Source organism: Ambystoma mexicanum, chromosome 8 (assembly GCF_040938575.1).
Source record: "Ambystoma mexicanum isolate Mex_15411 chromosome 8, UKY_AmexF1_1, whole genome shotgun sequence".
In the NCBI taxonomy this organism is placed as follows: Eukaryota; Metazoa; Chordata; class Amphibia; order Caudata; family Ambystomatidae; genus Ambystoma; species Ambystoma mexicanum.
Window position 1 is genome coordinate 1,202,408,495 of NC_090929.1, and position 21,959 is coordinate 1,202,430,453.

The 21,959-nt window shown below is 43.7% G+C and overlaps 1 protein-coding gene across 4 annotated transcripts in view; it reads left to right on the top strand.

The window, feature by feature from the left end:
* PRKG1 (protein kinase cGMP-dependent 1) overlaps positions 1-21,959 on the top strand; it is a 2,834,149-nt gene that overhangs the window by 2,152,269 nt on the left and 659,921 nt on the right. For all 4 annotated transcript variants that reach the window (XM_069611305.1, XM_069611306.1, XM_069611303.1 and 1 more), the window contains exon 5: positions 11,372-11,435. In XM_069611305.1, the coding sequence (XP_069467406.1) occupies positions 11,372-11,435 (64 nt within the window). The remainder of the gene's footprint in view (positions 1-11,371; positions 11,436-21,959) is intronic.

Sequence of the window (21,959 nt, forward strand, 5' to 3'; positions counted from 1 at the left end):
TAGCAAAGCAGTTTTGTGGGTCTGCAACGTTGTAGTTCTAGCGTGTCTATTCCTCTCCCCGTGGCCATGTTGGCTACAGGAAAAGACAGCTCCATGTTCACAAAACGCACTGCCCCATGGCTGGACTGTGACCCAAAAGAGACCCTGGAAATCATGGTCAAAGTGGCTTCATATTACACATTTCAGCAAGCCCAAGCCTTTTCCTATGAGAACATTTGAAAATAAAATATGTTACCACACAAAAGAGGCCAGCAGTGCGGAGGCCTGCAGGGAAATCTCCAGAGTTCCATATTGGCTAGTCCGCCCCTGAGTGCTCCTCACCTGTTGTGACGGAGCACGTCAACAAGCAGGTTACCTTATTGCCAAATGGGACCCACATATTGTGGTGGGGCTGCTGCACAGCATTAGGCACATCCAACACGTCTATAGGCGTTGAATTTTAGCAGGTGGGTCTGGGGTCTGCTGGTGTGAGCATTCCCCGCCCTTCCATGCCCCACAGCTGATGTCAGAGCATTCAGAGGACACGCCTTAAACTTAACTACGGGAGTGGGAGGAGCCTACAAAGATTCATTATGGGAATTCAGGACGAGCATACATGCCCTCATCACTTATGGAATGTAGTTATATATTTATTTATTGTTCATTTGTTAGGCGCTTATACAGGAAGCAAATACTGATTCAAAGCACCCACAGGGCAACAGAGAGGGGAACAAGGGATGGAAGAAAATGTAATGACAACAATAATAGTGAATTAATTAAATAAATAAAAACCAAAGAAAATAGTGGGGAGGGGAAGACAAACCTACTGTGCCTTGTGAGTGTTCAGATCGTGCAAGTGCAGGGGAGAGTGGTACGGGATAAATGCTGTGGTGCTCATGGGGAACAGCAGGTGAAGTGCTATGACATAAGGTTAAGTGCAACCTCCAGGGGAGGGTGAGCCGAAGCAAGTGCAGAGGATGGACAGCAGCTGAAAAGATAAGAAATGGGAGGTCAAGACCCCTCAGATACATAAGGGCCCTGCATTTAAGTCAAGCTACTGTGCGATTAGCTTGAGAGAGAGGGAGTGAAGGAAGAGAAGAGGAAGGTCTTGAGGCTTTTCCGTATCTTATCAAAGTCTTGTTCAAGATAAAGAGGGAGGGGGAGGCTATTCCAAAGAAGGGAGCCCGCTGAGGAAAGCAAACGACCACCTGCCCTCTGTTTAGCAAACCGCTTCACAAGCAAGGAGTTGGTGTCAGAGGAACGCAGGTGTCTAGTGGGGGAGTATTTCGTCAGAAAGAGTTGTAGGTAGAGTGGTCCCCGGCCCAGATAGCCTTGTGGATGATGCAGAAGGATTCAAATTTAATCTGCGCTTTGATCAAGAGCCAATGGAGACTTTGTAGGACAGGAGAGATGTGGTCTCTGGGCCTGAGGCAAAGAATAAGTCTTGCTGCTCTATTCTGGATTAGCTGGAGGGGTCGCAGAGTGGACAAAGGTAGATTAAGGTGGAAGCTGTTGCAATAGTCAAGCCTGGAGAGAGGCAGAGCCCGGGTAACATAGAGTCTCTGGAAGGCGAATAATGGTAGAATTCCTATCAGAAGCCAGAGCTGATAGTGGGACTTCTTAACAATGTCCTGAGTATGAGGGAGGAAGGAGAGAGGAGTCGAAGATGACTCAGCGATGCCTGGCTTCCGAGGAGGGAGCAGGGGGAGGACCCATGGAGGAAGGTCATAGAGAAGGGAAGATGTAGGTTGCAGGGGTCCCAATCAGGAGGATTTCACTTTTGCTGGCATTGAGGCAGAGATCATTGGAAGTGTACCAGGTATGGATGCCAGAGAGGCAGTCAGGCATGAAGGAGGTTTCAAGGGTGCCAGTAGGAAGTTTGAAGAAGAGTTGTGTGTCATCCATATAACACTGGAAGTTAGAGGAGGAGATGAGGCTTGCAAGCACAGTAAGGTAGATGTTAAAGATCCAGGGTGAAAGAATGGAGTCCTGGTGGACGCCACAGGTGGAGGAGGAAGTAGGGGAAGAGAAGGATCCCAGTATGACATTGGAGGGGTGGTCAGTTAGGAAGGAGGTAAGCCAGTCGAGTGTCTGCTCCAAGATATCAACGGTATCATGGAGCCTTTTTATGAGTTTACTGTGTCAAATACAGAAGAGAGATCAAGGAGGATCTGGACAGCAGAGGAGTTGGAGTCAAGAGATGTGAGCAGTTCCTCACAGGTGTCCAGGAGAGTAGTTTCCATGCCTCTGTATGCTCGGAATCCAGACTGATGGTCATGAAGACCGTCAACAAGTTCAGTGTGGGAGTTAAGTTGGGGGTGGGCCCACTTCTCAAGCAGTTTCCCTAGAAAGGGGGTGATGGAGATGGGGCGATAGTTGGCTGGGCAGGAAGGATCTTCTGGTGTTTTTTTTTTTTTTAAGGAGGGGGCGCACAAGGGAGTGCTTGAGGGAGGATGGAAAAGAACCAGTGGCAAAAGAGTGATTACATAGATCGGCGAGAGCAGTGGCAATAGGACAAATGATATCCTTGATGGTTCTGGATGAGCAAGGGGAAACCTGTTTGGAAGATACCTCCATGGAGTTGACTACTCTGGTGACTTCTTCTGGAGAGACAGAGGCAAAGGAGGAGAAGGAGGAAGGAGGAGGGTGAGTGGTGAGGGTAGGCAGGGGGAGGCATGGGTTGGGAGAGTGCGCAGCAAGGCTGATCAGTATGTCCTGGGTTTTGGAAATGAAGTGATTGGTGAGTGTATTGCAAAGGGCCTGGGATGGAGTAGGGCCAGAAGATACTGCTCACTTATTGGCAAGTTCCCTGCAGATTTTGAAGAGTTCTGCAGTGTTGTTGGAAGTGCCAGATACTCGCGCTTGAATGTGGGCTCTATTTCTTGCACGGGTAGACAGTTTTAGTGCCTTTGGAGCAAGTGGCAGGCCAGTTTGTCAGACGGTGAACCATGTGTGTTGCATGCTTCAAAGACCAATGTAATATTCCAGTGCATATCCTTATGGGGCCCTCCAAGGCAGGCAGAGGGCTAAACAATTCCTGACTGCTTAGACAGAATATGGTATTGCTGTCCAATAGATGGCAGGGCAGTTGCTGATTTTATAATGCATAGGTCAAACAGGGATAGCAAGGAATTAAATGAATTATGTGTTATCTGCCATACCAATATAATAAAATCAACTCGATTTGGCAATGTAAACATTGGACGTGCACATGCTGTATGATTGCAAACTAAAATGTTGTACTACATCAAAAGCTTTGTTGACTAGCACCCTTGGGGGAATCCATTGTGATGGTTATCAAAATGTGCCGGGAGACCAGACGGGCTATTATGGATGGCAGAGAACCAGTAAATAGGAACAAATATCTAGGTAAGACACTTCATGCGTTCATGTTACAGAAACATTGAATCGGACAAAGTGCAATTAGCACCATGACACAACTTGTCCTGGTGCAAACAAATATATTGTTTCAATGTATTTATATAACAGGGCACATTTTGCACAAGTTCCAGGGGTAGGACACACTTTGCTGTGGTCAAGAAATGCAAAGCAAGATTGTTTTGTGCACTGGGTGAAAGTTTGCCTCAGTTCTAAATGCACGTGCACTAGTGAACGTTTCTGCAAACCTACCTCTGCCCTTCTGCTCTGTTTTCAAACTCTCTTCCAGCCAGAACCTCCTTTATCCTGTTTGGAGTGTATTCCTCCTGCATTATATTATCTGAAACGATACCATTGAGGGCAAAGGCAGGTGCCAGTTAACAGCACAATCTGGTTAAGAAAGCATCAGATTACAAAACCTACACTGCACATTTATTAAAAGGGATATGTTGTGATGTAGAGTCACTCAGACGATTCCTTAGTCATTTATGATACTTTAAATTATAATCCTGCCATGTTGATTGAGCTCAGGTGTGTCTGAGTGGCACTTGCCAATCATACCAGAGCAGTACAACATTAATACGTGTATTTGTTTGATTGCATAGCTTGAATTGTAGTTACCTATGGCCCGCTTGATCAAACACCACTCTGTGGCATTATACCTGTCAAATGAGTCCACTACCGGCAATGAAGGTGTCGTGTAACATAACAGCGGTCCACTTCATGTTGCAAAATGGCCATGTGCCTGCCTCAAGAGGCAGATTCATGTGGAGCAATTCCTTATGCGCAGAGTGACCCCAATATAGGCTTAATAGGCATAAGTATTAACATACTTCTGCTGTCTGGTCAGCTGAGTGATGCGCCCCTACTGTAGAGTAGGGGTGAATAACAGGTGATTGGTGTTTGCGGGCTGCTGCAGACATCATGGACGTTCTGTTTGGACACATGACCAGGGATTTGATCCCATCCCTGATCGCCTGACAAATACCGATGTTCAGTCTGAAAGGTAAATAGACATTAGGCAAAGTCCCAGGAGGCCCCCGTGGAACCATCACATGTGTAAAGTGGGGCGAGGTCTGAGACGGCTCTCAAACTACTGCCCAGCATACTAAGGAAAAGTAAATGGGGGTGAGTGGGTGGTAATGGGCCTGCCCGTTAGCTGCCATTCCTCGATGCTTGTATAACACTGTGTTGTATGTCCATTGCTAAATCCTTCATTGCAGACATTAATCTGATAATGCTATAAGATCTCCTACTATTGTCCTACTTATCAATGACTTTGGACAGCACAGTCTGCCAGCGCACGGTCTAAGTGTGAAGCCTCACTGTTACAGCAAGTCTCTATCAGAATTCGATTTACAGACCCTAATTGTATGTATGAGAAGCACAGGTTCCCATTTGGATACTCTCCCTTCTATATATATATATATTGTGGTCTATGCTAAGTAGATCGCTAGCATCAGGCAACATCAGTAACAATAGCTATGGTTACTCCACTTCCGAAAAAACCTACCTTTGACACAACGGACCCTGGTAACATCTGCCCCATCTTCTATTTACTTTTCCTTACTAAATTGCAGGATAAAGCAGTGATCCGCCATCTCCAACCTTCTATCAAATATATTGAGGGACTAGACCCACTTGAAGAAGGTTTTAGACCTGGGAGAGGGAAAGAGTTGGTCCTGGAAGCCCGAGTTTAATTATTGACCTTTGAGTTTAGAAGGCTTCAAAAACCTACAGAACTTTCCTTTCACACTTGATATTTTGTCCTGTTTTCCATTTGGTTATTTGTCAGACCTGGTCTGTACAAAGTAGTTTTGCCTAGCCACATGGTCAGTATTAGACTTTACTTAGGCCAACACAGATCCAGACTCTGGTTGCATTTGATCTCTTCGGCATGTGATATTATAAATAAATAAATAAGTTCTATGTGTTTTAATCAAATTTTAACTGGTCGATTCATTTTTTTTATATTTATTTACATGTATTTTTAACACAAAGGGTGGACCCACACCTCTCTCAACAACTCCACACCACTCCAACCAACATTGCCTGACCCCAACCCACCTTTTGGTGGTAAGAAATGGTAAACAAATTCAAGAAACTAAATTCGACCAGTTGTGGGTTGGCCAACACAAACACACTCTGTAAATCATATGATTTTTATAAAAACTTTGAGAATGGGCTTGACCTGTCTGGATTCTTTATTTTGTGAAACGATCCAATGTATATTCATTCCAGTTTCCACATCTGATTTATATTTGGTGAGCCCTGGAGTACGTCACGACTAGGAGATCTGACCAATTCTTTTGAACCTTTGCATGCGCCCTATGGCCGAATTGATCAGAACGTTTGGCCTAGACTTTTTTCACTGTGTAGATAGTACACAACTCTTCATACATGTAACCATCAATGTCAACCTTATTTACCCAGAAAACCTGCCAACTGCATAACTCCACCTAATGGATGAGCTTTAATTTCTCAAAGGGTAAACACTCAATAACCAGAATTGTTATTGTCTGGTTCCCTGTTGTAGAGTACTTCCTTCTGGGCAGCATTACCAGGGCTCTGTCCAGAGCCAGCGTCTGCAGTGAAAAATCTAGCAGTACCTTTTGGTAAAGATCTTTTGCTAGACCCTCGAGTAAACCAAGTAACTGGGACCAGAATTTTTATTATGCTCCGTCACTTCTGGAAGGTATCCCTTTCTTGACTCTTCCTTCCCCAGTACAAGCTTTTGTTGTCTTAGTTTTCTCACACTTAGACTCAGGCAAACAACATCTAGTTGTGAGCTCCAAAGATCATACGACGTTTTTAAAGACTCCAGATTGTGGCAGCCAATTTTGTTACCAACTTCACTCCTTCGGAGCATATTTCCCAGTCCTGAGGGAGTTGCACTCTTTGAACTGTATAAGCTAATGGATTTATAATTCTCTGTCATATTCACAGTGCTATGAACAATGCAGGAACAATATACATATCTCTCTACATTTTCAATCACTCCTTGTGATCCAGAAGGACCAAGCACACAAAACACTCCCACATTTCTGCGCTGAAAAGTGACCATAACATTTTAAAAATTACTCTGGTAGTATGCATGGAAGAATGCTCCTCTTCATTTCAGGCCCCTATGCTTTGGTACTCGCCCCATTATCTCATACAGAGTGAAACACATATTTAAGTAAGCCTGGTCTTCATGACCATCTTATTTCCACTGTAGTCAGTTCTCACTGCAGTGGCAAGTGAGCAGAATCCGAGGAGGAGGCCACACTGTGGCTTTTGATGTCCTGTTATAGTCTAACAAGGCAAAACACAGTGCAACAAAGCATAAACAAGGCATATAAGGGGGCAGATCGGGAGACCTAAAGTGGGCCTATAAATAGGCCTTCAGCTAGGGTATGAGAAAACTGGGTACAATATTGGTGTAGCGTGTGATAATGGTCTAGAAGTGGAAATCAAGAATTTTCTTGATCAGAATGTTCGCACTTCATTACTTGATGTGTATGATCTGCCAGATCGAGCGTCCGTGACTCTATCCTGAAATGGGGTGCGGAGCTATTGTTTGTGTGGAAGTTAAAGAATCCCAAGGGAGGCATTATGATAGCTAGCGATTTTAACGCCCAATGCATTAACCTGGAAAGTGATGTCATACCGGAAGATCAATACATGCAACTTCCTGATCATTCTTGAGTATTAATCCAGAAGGGTCGGAAGTGCTATTAGAATGTAACCTTGTACCTCTTTTACCAAGTAACAATGAAACACTGTTGGAGTTTGTTACGCGAACTCATGGGCACTGTACCTCATGCTTGGACTGTATATTTCCTACTGACATTATACACTATAAAAAAGTGATGTATGAAACTATATCTACATAAATTAGTCACCCCGCAATGTTGAAAGTGCGATCACAGAAGAACAGAAATGTGGAGTTAGGCATAGTGTCTGTTACAGCTCAGGGCAATAGAATTGTGAGGTCAGAGGCCACCTTGAAAGGGGCTAATGAGTATATAGTGGCGATGGCTTATTCTTCGCAAGAAGCACTGTAACAGTGACCTGAGGGAATTATTTGCACTAATGAAGCCCTGGCTTTACACAGCAGGGAAGAGAGCCATACAAGGTAAGGATAATCCTCCAATTTATTATTATAAAATCCGTATTGAAAAGCAGCAGTTTTATAAGAAAGTGACAGCCATTAGGAAAAATAAGAACTTGACTATGCAAGAACAAAAAAATAAGATTGGGTCCATGTTTTCTAAACATAAGAACTGGCTAGGCTACGAAATCATAAAACCAGTTTTGAACCAGCCAACTGGAAAATGGTATGTGGATTGATTTGTACCCATGACTCACAGAAATGTTGGTATCTTTACCTGACTTATTTGGCTGCAATGGCCCAGGAAGAAATGTGTCCTATAGTCAAAGAAACCTGGAAGGTACATGTAAGTGGGCTTTATTGGGACCAATTAAAAATGAAATGTGAGTCCTCTTGTGTCTATATGGGAGGCTCCGTGTGGAATTTTTAAATCAGTGACATTCTGAATATACTGGCAACATTAATGCCTTATAGAGCCACTGGCCAAGATGCGTTAGCCAACATTGTATTTATGTCTAATCCACATTTTTGGGCCAAAGTTCTGCATGACATGTATAATAAAATATATATATGTGGGATGTTATCTCCCAGAGCTGGTTTAGATCTATACTGGTGCCTATACATAAACGTGGCTCACGGGCAGATCCTAATAATTCCAGATTGTTATCCATGTTAGACAGTAGCAGGAAAATCTTTGCAATGCAATTAATTTGCTGAACCAGTGGATTAGCGCTAAACAGATACTTAAACACCACCAGCGGGGATTAGCAGAGGCTATTCCGCTATACAAGCGACGTGGATTTTGTTTGCTGGCTGCCAATGTATTAAATGGGACGGATGGAGATCATTTCCTATGCTTTGATTATTCACAGCATTTGATTTTATGGTCTAAACTGGAAAGATGGGATATAGATAAACAACTTCTATACTTCCTGAAGGCTTTATACATTGACACAACTGTTACGGTTCGCCTTTCCCACAAGGGGGACATTTCTTCCCCCATGCCTACCAATAGAGGATTGAAGCAGGGGGTGCATTGACCTGTACCCATTTATTTGTAATAATAAGTCAAGCTACAAATACAGTGGACTTGCCTGATATATTCTCGATGTCTAATGTTCACATACATTATCGGAGGGGCAATAGTGCACATTTTGAACTGGCTGACTGTATACAAAACCATTTGGAGAATATTGGACTGCCTTTGGCAGAGGCAGCCGATATAGGCTATTATTTACACAAATTTAAGCTTAGGACACTACCATGGGACCCAGTGAGATCGATAGAGATACTTGAGAAAAAACGCTGTTACGGGGAGTATGACAGAGTTTTAAATATTTAAAGCCTTGTAAATATCTGACTAAGGCATGTACATATACATTCAGATGTTTTATTATGTACTCGTGCTTAAATATCCTGACGGTTAAGAAATACAGTGGTGCGTAGCAGAATATTCCCTGTGAAAGAAGAACATGTCGTATGTTTGGTAACTCTTTTGAAACGAGTAGGCACCTTTTGACTGTATGTGAAAAGTCTGCTGATTTTTATCACAGGGGATTTGAGTGATTCTGCTGGGGGGGGCTAAGGGGGCTATAGCCCCTGATCTTTTAGTTGTAGCCCCGGATAGAATCTCAGGAGCTACAGCCAAAAGACTAGCTAGCCCCCAGCCCCAACAGTTCCGACATCAGCGTAGCCCCGGGTCTTTTCCAGACCTAGCAACTCCCCTGATTACAACGGACCAGTTTTGGTCCATGGCTGTGAGGGCAAAATCCCTTGTGATACCTGCTGCAGCAATGCATGCCTGGGATAGTATACAATCTACACTACTAAATAAGAGATATTGAATTTATGTGAACCTTCCATGGGGGTGGCACTGATAATTGTGAACAGAATGTAGGGAGAAAGATTGTTATTAACTGTTGCAGTGACAGGAATTTGAATGTGAGTTTTTACTAATCTTAATAACCTAATGAATGTGTTGATGATTTTATATCTTGATGATTTTATATGTAAAGTGTATTTTGTTGTTCTCTTCTATATTGTATTGTGGTGTATGTGCAAAAGGCTTAATTGTATGAGCCAAAAGCATGAATACAAAATAAATAAAAAAAAAGGCCTATCAGTGGAGGGATACCCTGGGGGTTGTAGGCTAACATATCTGGAGGGTGACAGGCTGGTTTGCCCTAACTCTGTGGGCTAGAGCCTTAGGGAGTTGTTGAGCAACACATATGGAGAGGGACAGGTTGGTTTCATCTGGCCTATCAGATGCACTGTTTAGGCTAGTTTAGGCAATGCTAGATTTCAGTATGCCAGGGAGCAAACTCAGAAGCCAGAGCTTGAGGTCAATAGGTAACGCCTCCACTTCGACTGCTCACTGAAAACACACTGATATTGCAACAGTAGTGTCACTCCACCTTAGACGGATTGATGCCAAGGTTGCCAGAAATATGCACCGTATGCTAGCAACTGACGCAGCCAACCACACAGAACAGCACGACTGCAGCATTGCCATCCTATAGTGTTATTCTGCATGCAATGATATGTTAATGTGCACATTTATAACAAGCCATCAGATTTACCATTCTGCAATTGGCCTGCTCACTGTAATTTATTTTGCACTGGCGAACCACATAAGTGAGGGACCCCATGGCAGAAATGAATAACAAGCCCTCACCCTAATCCAAAACTAAATTCGAATTAATCTTCCACCCTCCCACCCACTACAAACTGAAACACACCATGGCAACCACCCATCACCATAATCTCAAAGCACATGAGCTGCATACCTTGACCTGATTGTGTCACCACACACATGCCACCAATCATACCCATCCTTGGCATGGCCAGGCAGGGTCTCACAGACATTCTTCCTGACAAAACACCTAAAATCTTATCTGAGCCAAGAACCCAGTTTCTGTGGTTGTGCATGCAACGCACTGCAGCTGCTACTTTGCTCTACACGTAGTTAGACTAGTCCCGTCCCACGTCAAACTACAAACCGGCCCAGCTCTTGCAAACCCTAAGGCTCTAAAAAAACCCAAACCAAAGACAGAAATGGTTCTATATAAGTTCCGCAATTATAGCATAGCACACTGTAAAGGTTTGAAAAGAAATCATATCCTGCAGGACGAATGGATTTTGTCATGTGACTCAGTCCACCGTTCCAGGGAAACTAGTGTTCCCTTGGTGACTAGAGACGTTGCCATGCATTGGTTTTCAGACTACTGACTTAGTTAAGCTCAGGTCTAGCTGGGGAGCACCAGAGTGCTGTACATGGAGGGGCAGAGGGGGGTCAGTTAAAGATATGGAGGTCGTCAGTGTGGTGTAAAATGTAGGGAAGTATACATAAGGATCAGGGTTAAAGGTAGAAAGGTGTACAGGGTATAGGTGGGGGTTGGTTGACATGTGGTACTGGGTCTTTTTCTTATTCTTATGGATGTATAATTTAATTAGTTACGATTGTGTTGACGCTGATTTATCCTGCAAAAGGCCTTGTAATATAAAAACACAACTGTTTAGATGATAATGACCATCTGAACATTTAGCATTTCTGTGCAAATCAGTACTAATAGTATTGCTGGTTATTTCTTATCACGCCCGTATATGATTTGTTGTTTAATGCATGTGTTGGTATTATTCATTATGTCGGGATTTCTTTGATAACATTTGACTGGATGTGTATAGTCAGGGAAGGCTTCACGCCCAAGCCATGCCCGACATGAGCAGGCGATATCACTGGACATGGGAGGGATTAGCCTACTGGAAGTACCTGCACTCCAGCAGATAAGGCTCACCAGTTTCAGGCTTATTTCCTCCATGGGGACCTTACAAACCTAAGTATAAGAGACAGGGCTGTTTTATCTAGTGCTCGAAGAGATAAGATCTTGCTTACAAAAAAAACTCTATACATTTATTTTACAGCGTGCCGACGTTCCAGACTCTTACGGAAGAGATACTCAGTAAGCTTGCGGACGTCCTCGAAGAAGTAAGTGTTGGTTATCTTTAAGTATTTTTCATGTGATGTGGTTGGGATGTGACATATAGTGTGAGAAGCAGGTGAATCACGAATGAGATTCAATGGTAACATGTACAGGATTGAAAACAACAAAAAAGATTGTAGTAGATATTAAGACAAACATGGCAATACTCAAAAGTAATGATTCAGTAACAGACCTGCCGGAATCCAGTCACATTGGCTTCCATTTTCAAGGTAATTTAATTCATATTTTTTCAAAGTAAAAAATAAATGCAGCTGATAACAAAGAACTAAAGGTATTTCTGACTGTGCTTACCCGCTGCATTACAAAAGCCATGCACCGCTCACAATACCACATGGCAGAATGCAACGTTTACTGCTCATGCACTTGGAATGCTGCGAAGTAGGCAGATGCATGCACAGTGTGAGGAATTCGACCATTCACACGGTGAATGCACGGTGTGCACTCGCCTGGCTTGTTTGACATTTTTAATTAAATGCAATGATGGTAGACCAACCTCAGGAAAATGTGTGGGGGTAATCCACACATTTTCCTATGCTCTCACCACGACAAATGCATAGATCTATGTACTCTGGCCGGACACATCATGCAGGTACAGCCCACCCTGTCATATTTAGTTGGGATATGACAGACAGGAGTAAACTATGTCATCTCCAGAAAGGGGCAGAACCAATTTTCCTCCTGTTATGACCAGCTTGATTAACTAATAAAGGCTCCATGGATCCGCCCTGCTCTGGTTCAGCACTGCCGGTGGTGGCTACGATTAACATACATATAGAGTGTACTTACAACAGGCCCACATGGGGCCTAGCTGCAGAGGCTGACAAAGGAGACAGGATACCCCAACAACCTTTAATATTTAACTGTGTCAACCTCAAGCCAGCTCCCGCCCTCAGCAGCATTGACAGTGAGCTGTCATGTCTGGGACTGTGTGTTATGAGGGCATCATGAAGTAGACACAGACAACTGAATTCAAGTTTTCTATACACTTTTAATAAATCAAAAAGAGGGTTGGAAAAAGGCCTAAGGATAGTCTTGGTTTCAAAGGGATTCTCTTCCCCAAGGTTCTAGACAGTTCACAATACAAAAAGGGATACCCCAAGCGTTCAAGTCTTTCAGCATTTACAGAAAAACATGATTGCTTGTAATACTTCCAAGCCCTTCTGGTTTGGTTGCCTTTCACCAATTTCACAACGTTAATTTCCTTAATTTCAGTTCACACAAGAAGTCCATTTATATTCAATCACAAGCTTCTTTGCAGGTATTTCAAGTGACTTTTCCAGAGATGGGTGTCCTTGGTCTAGGCGCAGTTTCGGACCACTTGGTCCACCCATTACAGGTCACGCAACCGACACACCCGACTTGCTTGTCTTCCATATGCACATTGCCACTGTCTCATCTCTACATTGGTACTTGGTTTATTCCCATTTCACATTCTCATAATGCTTTACCACTGCTTGTTTTGCCACTATTCACGTGTTGCATTTTCACATACTCTTGTGGCTCCTGCCAATGTTTGTTCTCTGAAAGTACACAGCTGCTATATATCATGAGATTCCACAAAACTGCTTTCATTCAAATTGGTATTCAAAATGCTTGCTTTCATATATATTGATATTTGTTAAAGTTCTCACAAGTCTGACATGCTCGCCTGCTGTCTCGTGTGTCCCCCTGGCCATGCTGACTCAATGGTCAGTGCTGTGCAGTAGCACCTGGAGCGTATCAAGTGCTGGATGGGATTACTACAATAAATAATTTCGGGCCCAAATAACCAAACAGACTCAAAGAATATGGCAAAGTTCTACCCTATTATCATTTCAATAAAGTAGGGAAATCTGGCAAGCATAACAAATCACAGCTTTCTCACTCGCAAGTCCATTTTGGTTGCACAAAGGCTTTATACCAGCCATGATGCCATTTTATGTGGAAAATTATAAAAACCTATCGGGCGGAGGGATAAGTTAAGGGAACATATATTCCAATAGATTATTTAGGTGTTAGCAACATCATTTGCTGCCCCTTAACTGGTAGGCATGCCCTGGAACAACCTCATAGCTAGGTATAATGCAGACAATAGTGGAATAACAGCAGCGTATTGGCTGCTGCAACAATGTAAAGTCCATCATCACTTAGGCCATCCTAATTAGTTGGCACCCTACTCCAACCCTGGACATTCAGATCATTAGCAGCATGAAAGCAAAACGAAAAACATGTGTAGGGAACAACGTCAGACAACTGCCCACTTAGTCAGTAAGGTCACCTACAAAGAAGAGGCCTTGATTTAGGGCCTAAAAGATGAGAGATGGTAGGCTAATTGGCCGTTTTCTTCTCCAGAACCTTTAAGAGAGTGAAGGTACATTGCTGTCTTCATCAGGAGCCTTATGAATAGGCTTTGATTTCTGGCCTTGCAGCACGTGTGGGGAGACCATGATTTGTCCATTCTGTCCTCTTATTTAGTGCAATTTGATTCAATTATACTAGGTGCTATTACTCTTCTTGGCCTCTGGAGACTTGGTTGCTCCGACTTGCATGTGCTTTTTCATCTTTAATTGTTCCTCACTTGTCACTCGCAGATGTTTACGCCTCTGCTTAATCTAAGAGAAATATGTTTTATGTACATAGCTCATACTCTTTGATGCCTTTTGTACCTTGCAGTTGCTTCTCACTCTGGCATCCTTGATATTTAGCCAAACAAATATTCTTTGTTCTTGCATGAATCTGTATTTCGGTGCCTGTCAGCTCAGTGCCTGTCATCTCTTCCACCTCAGTCTCTCTCCTTGGGGTTTTCAGCTTACTATTATACAAAACGGATGTATCTCATCATGGCTGATTTACCCGTGTTATATTTTCTATTGTAGCAAGCTTCTATATTTCATATCTACCTTTCATTTCTGCATATATACATCTACATTTCTTCTCACTTATCTTCTCAGTAAATATGATTTCTCCACATTTGCATGGTCGTTTACATTGTTAATTCAGTCACATCATTCTTCTTTAAGTATTCTTACATCGTTTCAGTGTGCCTCATGCCTTCTCTCTATGGCATCACTTTACACGTGCCAGACTTTACTTATAGTTCTTTTGTGTCCACTGGTGTCTGCAGACTTCCTTCTACCTCTTCATTTCGAGGGTACATTTGGTACGGTTGTCTAAGCTCATAACGTCTTTCATATTGGGGTATTGGGATGATAGCAGGTGTCATGCACAGTGCTTTCTTGCTGCTCTTCCAATATGATGGAGATATGGGGGTGGGTGCCATGAGTGATATGTACAGTTACTCCTCTAGAGTGCTTACGGCGTTCCCACAAAGCTTCCAACTGCCATGCACTCTCTCTCTCTCTCGTGCCGCACCTCACTCTACCTCCACAGCATCTCTCCATGGCTACACTCTGACCACAGATGCAACTCTCACATATCGGGCCTCACTCTGCAGCTGTGTCTGCTCATGACAATTCCTTCTCTGGAGTCAGACACAGGCCTTCAGTTTCCTTTAGCCTCGATTCCTGCTTCATACACTCTGCATATAACTGGGTTTTTCGAGCACTCCCTCTGCCCCACCGCCTTCCAGGAGATGTCTGCTCTTGTCCAGCAGTCCATAGATATGCTTCCACACTTGCTGCTTTTAAACTTCCCACAAGGTTGATTGGTTTAAAGGACTTTACCACTCATTGCTGGCTTGGGAGTTCTGCATTGCTCTTGTGTGCCTTGTCCCAGTACTGTGTGTGTGTGTGTGTTGCATTGCATTGCATAGCATAGTGCTGGTTTGTCCCTTTCACATCCCAGTACCTAGCTAGTATCTATTGGGGAATATTATACTGGGAAAATAGGGACTGGCAACAGCCTATAAATGCATGGCGGCTGAACTCCTTATGAAAGGGCATTGGGGATACCGCGTATCACCCAAGGATGCCTCACCTCCAATCCTCCTCCACCACCTAGGTAGTCCTCCCTCGCATATCCAAGCACAGGGTCAGAATCTGATAGCGACAGCCTTTCCCTGGCCGCCTAGGAGAAAGATATACAGGGAAAAGAATTGATAACGCCCTCAGATTCCTCCGAGTTTTTACAGTAGGCTACCCCGGTAGGTGGACTCCATTCATAAGGTACGAGAATGTGGTTTGCAGGAGCCAAAGAGTCTGGTCTTGCTGCAGCTTCAAAGGAGTCCTGCCACTTTAATCAGGAACCACAGAGAGATCCATTAACCAGAGAGACTTTTTGATCAACAACAAACAGGAAAATGGTTAGGACTTGGTATCACATGTTTTCACTCCTTTTACCTTTCCTGTTGAAAAGCACTCTGGTTATGACCTCATGCATACTGGAGATTCTTGGTAGGGACCCCAGGATTTGTTCATTAAGGTAGGCTTAGCCTTCACCAATCACTGTGGACCACTTTGCTTTAAAAGAGGGCTTAGCCTATCTTTTGAGAGATCATATGAATAATTTGCAAGGAGTAGCAAGAGAGACTCATCATTGGACCCTGGCTGAAGGTACAATCTGCCTTAAATGTTCCACCAGTGTAGGAAGGCGAGGACCAACACAGAGTGAAGCAAGGTCCCTCCCCTAAACATCTCCCAGGGAATAGAGGGAGATAAAGACCTCAGAGTAACCTCCAGCTACTCCGGAAAAGGTACCCAGCCAGCACACAGTGTGCCCTGCTAGGCTCTGCAGCAAGCGCCAGAAGGTCTCTGAACCTACACCAATGGACAATCCCACTGCCTGCAACACACCCCTCAGCTTTGAGCCATCCTCTTTAAAGGACGGCACAAGTACATTGAAGAAGCTGGAAGAAGTGCCTCGACAAGCATCTACTGATGTCCATCTTAAAGGACATTTTTGAGCCAGTCGAGTTACTCGAGCTGCAACCATCTGTTAGGCTGACCGTTGTAAAGCAAGTCGCTTAAAGACATCCGAAACATCTCGACTAGTGCCTCCAATGAGGATTCCTGACCCCAAGCCGCCATGTAGGCCAGCTTGCAGCTGTTCGTCTAGCTTTGCCCGCCGAACCGTCTTGCTGCCTGATACCCGTAGCTGACTCCGATCTTGAACTATGGGTTATAAGCCTGCAATGCGCACTGACACTGACTCGACCAGGTCGAGCATAAAGAACACCTACAGCACAAGGTGCATTGTAGTTTGGTCCCGCTGGTCCTTACCAGAAGGCTCCTAGAGACATTTTAAGACCCATTGTTCCCTTTGTGCTGAAGCAATGTAACCTTAGAGGGGCAGGCAAAGGGTGAGGCCTCTGGACTGTTCAAAGTGCCAAATGACTGATGATGAGTGCACCAGAAGGTTGGTAATTCCCCAATGCCACAGAAAGTTCCTTTTGGATTTAGCTCAACAAATTCCTTTAGCGGGTCACTTGGGAGTGACTAAGAGATCAGACCAGTTGTATGCGCACTATTACTGGCTGCAGTTTGGCATATAAGTTAAGGAATGTCTGGTTCTGCCCAAATCGTCAGGCTTCTGGCAAGTCAGCTAGTGCCACAAAGGCCACCTTAATTCCACCACTTGTGGTTGGGTGGCCTTTTGAGAGAATGGGCATGGATATTGTGGGTCCTTTGAAGCCCTAAACCAGCTCATGGAACAGATACATCTTGGTGGTGGTAGTAGACCACGCCACTAGGTACTCTGAGGCTGTCCCTCTCAGAAGCATCAAAGCCAACCTTGCTGCAAAGGTTCTGATTGGGATTTTTTCCCATGTTACTTTCCCCAAGGAAGTAATTCCTGACATGGGAACAAACTTCATATCAGCGTATATGAAGGCTATGTGGGAAGAGTGTGGAGTCACCTACCGCTTCTCCACATCCTTCCATCCACAAACAAAAGATCTTGTTGAGCCGTTCAACAAGACCGTGAAAGGCACGATAGGTTGATAGTAATGCACCTGAGGAGAAAACAGGATATTCTCCTGCCATGTCTACTCTTTACCTACATGGAGGTGCCACAGAACGGAGTGGGGTTTGGCTCCTTTGAGGTTCTGTTTGGACACCCTGTATGAGGTTTCTGCAGTCTAGTGAGAGAGGGATGGGAGGCCAAACCCTCAGCCCCCAAATGAGATGTGGTGGACTATGTTCTTGGCCTTCGGTCTAGAATGACAAAGTACATGTAAATTGAATAGTCGACAAAAAACCTAAAGGCCAGTCAAGAGCTGATAAAGCACTGTAACGACCAGAAGGCCAGAGTGACAGTTTATTCTCCTGGCCAGTGCATGTGGATTATGGAACCAGTCAAAGCCAGTTCCCTTCAAGATAAGTGGACTGGCCCTTACTGTGTGCTGGAAAAAGTCAGTGAAGTGAAAGGACCTCAACAGATGTGCTGGGTCTTTCACGTCAACCGGCTAAAACCCCATTATAGCCGGGATGACTTGGTCATGGCGTTAGTGACAGATGGAGATATTTAGGAGGAGACTGATACACGCCCAGACCTACTGAACACTGAAGCCACAGATGGGTCAATTGAAGGTGTAAACCTTGCAACAGACCTCTTCAGAATAGCAACTGACAGCCTGTCGCCGTTTACTTGGACAGTTTGTCGGTCTGTTTTCTGGCTCAAGGTTGTGCAGATTGGTGCACCCATGATGCGGACACTGGAGACAGTAAGCTGTTAAAGAGCAGGATTCACTGGATGTTCATTAATGTCAGGGAAACCATCAAGAAGGAAGATTCCAAGATTCTGTCCCTAGGAGTGATAGAGCCATCACACATCCCCTGGGCTAGACCAGTGGTACTGGTCCCTAAAAAGACCAATGGTGGGAAGACTGAAGTCCACTTTTGAGTTGACTACAGGGGCTCAATTTTGTCATGAATACAGATGCTTACCCCATTCCTTGGGCATATGAGACAAGCTCATTGACAAGCTTGCTTCTGCCAAGTACATGAGTACCTTTGACGTCAAGGCAGGGTACTGGAAGGTTGGCTTAACAGACAGAGCAAGAGAGAGGTGAGCATTCTCAACTCCAGAGGGCCATTATCAGTTCAGTGTGATGCTTTTCGATTGAAGAATGCCCCAGTCACCTTTCGGAGTATCGTTAACCAGGTTTTGTCTGGACTGGAAAATTTGGTGTCGCCTATTTGGATGACTTTGCAGTGTTCAGCCACACCTGGGAAGATCACTCATCCCACCTGAAACAACTGCTTCAGGCGCTGCAGAAAGCAGTCTGACTATAAAGGCCACACAGTGCCAGATAGCATAGGGAACAGTGACTTACATAGACCACCTGGTTGCTGGAGGTAAGAAAATACCTCTCAAAGCGAAGGTATAGGGTGTGAAGATTTGGGGCATCTCCACTACACACACAGGTGAGAGCTTTTCTAGGTCTCACTGGGTACTACCGATCATTCATCAAGGGGTATGGGACCATTGCCATGCCCCTGAATGATGTAACCTCTAAGAAAATGCCAACGTGACCCCCCCGTTCCCCTGGTCAAACCTCATTTCAGGATTTAAAGAATGGATTGTGCATGGCCTCATATCATTATCCAGACAGACACCTGTGATTTTGGGATTTTAGCAATGTTAGTGCAGTGGAACTCTCAATGGGTTGAGCAACATGCCTACATTATTAGACGATTGACAAAAAAGGGAAAGGAACTAGCCCATCATTAAAAAAGAGGCTTAGGAAGTTGTCTGGGCAGTAAAGAAACTGAAACGCTACATCTTTGGGTTCACACTTTACTATAAAAAACAGACCACCAGCCTCTTCGATGATTAATGGCCATTCAATGGGAGAACTCTAAGCTTTTGTGGTTTGCCATATGCCTACAAGGATTAGATATGGACATCCTGCACAAGCCAGGATCCCAGCATGGAAATGCAGATGGTCTCAGCCGGTATTTTCACCTAGATGACAAACAAGGCCCTCAGTAGGGTGGAGGTTGACATGTTAGGGTTAGGGCCATTTGAGGAATGTTACTATCCACACGGTAGGTGTGCGCTCTCCTGGATTTTTTGACATTTTTAATTAAATGGAATGATGGTAGATCAACCTCAGGAAAATGTGTGGGGAACATGTGTGGATACCAATGAAAAAAGTGCAGAGGATGCACTTTTTTCATTTGTGTTCATTTCAGAATTGCCCAGATTACCTTTTCCTCACGGGTGACCTACACATTCCAGGGGGCTGGGAAGCAGATCAAAAGATGCACTGCCCAGCCCCTTTGCATACATGAGTATGTTATTCACATACAACTCGGTGTTGACATTTCAGTGTGCCAGCCAAATACCTTCCTTTTCTACTGCTCAATTTATGGCAAAAGATACAGTTTTTGGAACAGGCAGAACATACACACTGATAATAAGGTGTGCTTTTTAGGTTGTCCTGCTGATTTTATTTCCCTATAGTATATAGCACCACACTTGATCTTTGCTTCTGGGTAATGAAAGAGCGGTCTAATGTCCTTCATATTACCTAGACCAGGCCATATCTGTCCATAGTCCTGAACAGGAAGTACCTTTCCACCCCATCTGACGTCTTCTATGCTTCGAGGGATAAGGCAATATTTGGTTAACAAGCCATTTAAGATATTGCATTCCTGGATGAAACCTGGCATAAACATGTACAGCCTTCTTTGGGTCCAGCACTGTTGAAATGATCTTGATGTCCACTTCAATGAGGAATATTGGTCCAGCACTTCCAGCCTGTGTCTGGTGCCTTAGTGGGAGCAGCTAAGTTAGATTCCAGATGGTTTATGTTGAGCTTCCTGTCCTCCTAGGAGCAGTTCAGAATGGGATGGAGTCATGAAAGGACCACATATTTTGTATAGTTTCTTGGGAAAATCATCTCACCCTGGGGCCTATGCAGAAGACATGTCTTGCGATGCCTTCCATATCTTTTTTGTGATTGGCAGAGGATCATTTTTTCTCTTGAGGCTGTGGTCTTGTATCAAATGCATACATCTCCCTTCTCAACTGTGCTATATTACCTTGATGGGTTCCATAGAGAATCATGAGGTTTTGCCAAATTCCTCTGAACATTAGATTGGGTTCGTGATTGAACCTATGAATCAGTGAACACCATGTGATGTTTCTTTGTGTTTCAGCTATGCCCGTTAGCAGTCTCTGAGCTTTCTTATCCTGTTCATACTTTCTTTTCCTCAGTCTGAACAAAGAGTATTCTTCTTGGCTCCTTGGCTCCAGAAAGTGCTGTTGAGCTCATGCTTAATAGCACAATAAAGCAACATATTTTAAAATAATAGGTGGTAAAAAATAAGCGCTCTCATGATGTCTAAATCAATTTTCTTAATTTTTCTTAGAAGGTCTCCAGATGTCATCTTCCATTTGTTGTTCTGCACCCCTACAGGAATGGACTTCTTTTTGTGTTTCTTCTTGCAATATTGTGCCACTAATGTGGGATTTATTCACTGCCCACTCTACTCAACTTGACAATGATGGGTCCTGAATAAGAAGAAAATGCTAATTGACCATATGTCAGCTATATTCTGGTTTTCTACTGGCCTTGGTCTATATGGTGCTAGTTAGCGATAGGTATGTCCCACTGGGTCAATACGGCTATTAGGGGTGGGGCATGATCCCATACATTGTGAGTGGCTTTTGTCTGGAATTTGGACCCACACAAGCACAATCATCTTCTCTTTTCTCTTCATTTCTTGGATAGTTTACATTGCAATTATTTGTGGTATAATTTGACCATGCCACGTTACTTTTACTTACATTAGTGTGACCTCTCTATTGGACTTGATTCTCATGAATTTTTATTTTTATTTTGAATGTTGATTCTCATTCATTTGTCTTAATATGTATTATATACTGTCATATTTGAAATTTTGACTACAAACTTATGTCTAATTTAACTTTGATATTGTGTCTCAAAAAAACAATAATATGTGCAGGACAACAATACGCTGGCTCTGAAGGATAGATTCGGAAATGCATTAGCCATATGGGTTTCCTTTTTTTGCCTCAACACTCAGCTACAGTTTTATTGGTGAAATTGAACCAATAAAACTTACAATTATTTGAACTTAATAAATCCTAAAACTTTTGAACATTTATAAAGACTGTATTTTTTGGAATAATCTTCTTGCAACTTACCAAGCGACAGGAATAAATTGATTAACCCCGAGTGGGATTTTGGGTGTGCGGCCCACACCGAAGGCATACATGCCTAGGTCTTTTTTCTCCATGTTTACTTTCTGTGCCCTACACGGTGGCACAAGATAGTGGGCTGCACCCTACTAATAAAAAAATAATCTATACAACTAGCATTGTATACAACAAAGAAAAATATTGTGAAAGAAGTTGTGCACTCTCGCCTCTCTCTTTTTTAGCTCTCTATTGGACTAGCCAGACTCAGTCTGTATCCATCTCTCAAACTTCCTCAGGTGTCAGTTGTGTTTTGGGGACCCCCACCATATCTGTTTTTGGAGATGTAGTTGTCTGAACATCATCAACCCCCAGTGTAATATTCACTCAATGTGTGTTCATGGACTTCAACTTAAAAGCAGCCGTCTAATCTTATCTGTGCTATTCTTTTAGCCTAGTGTCCA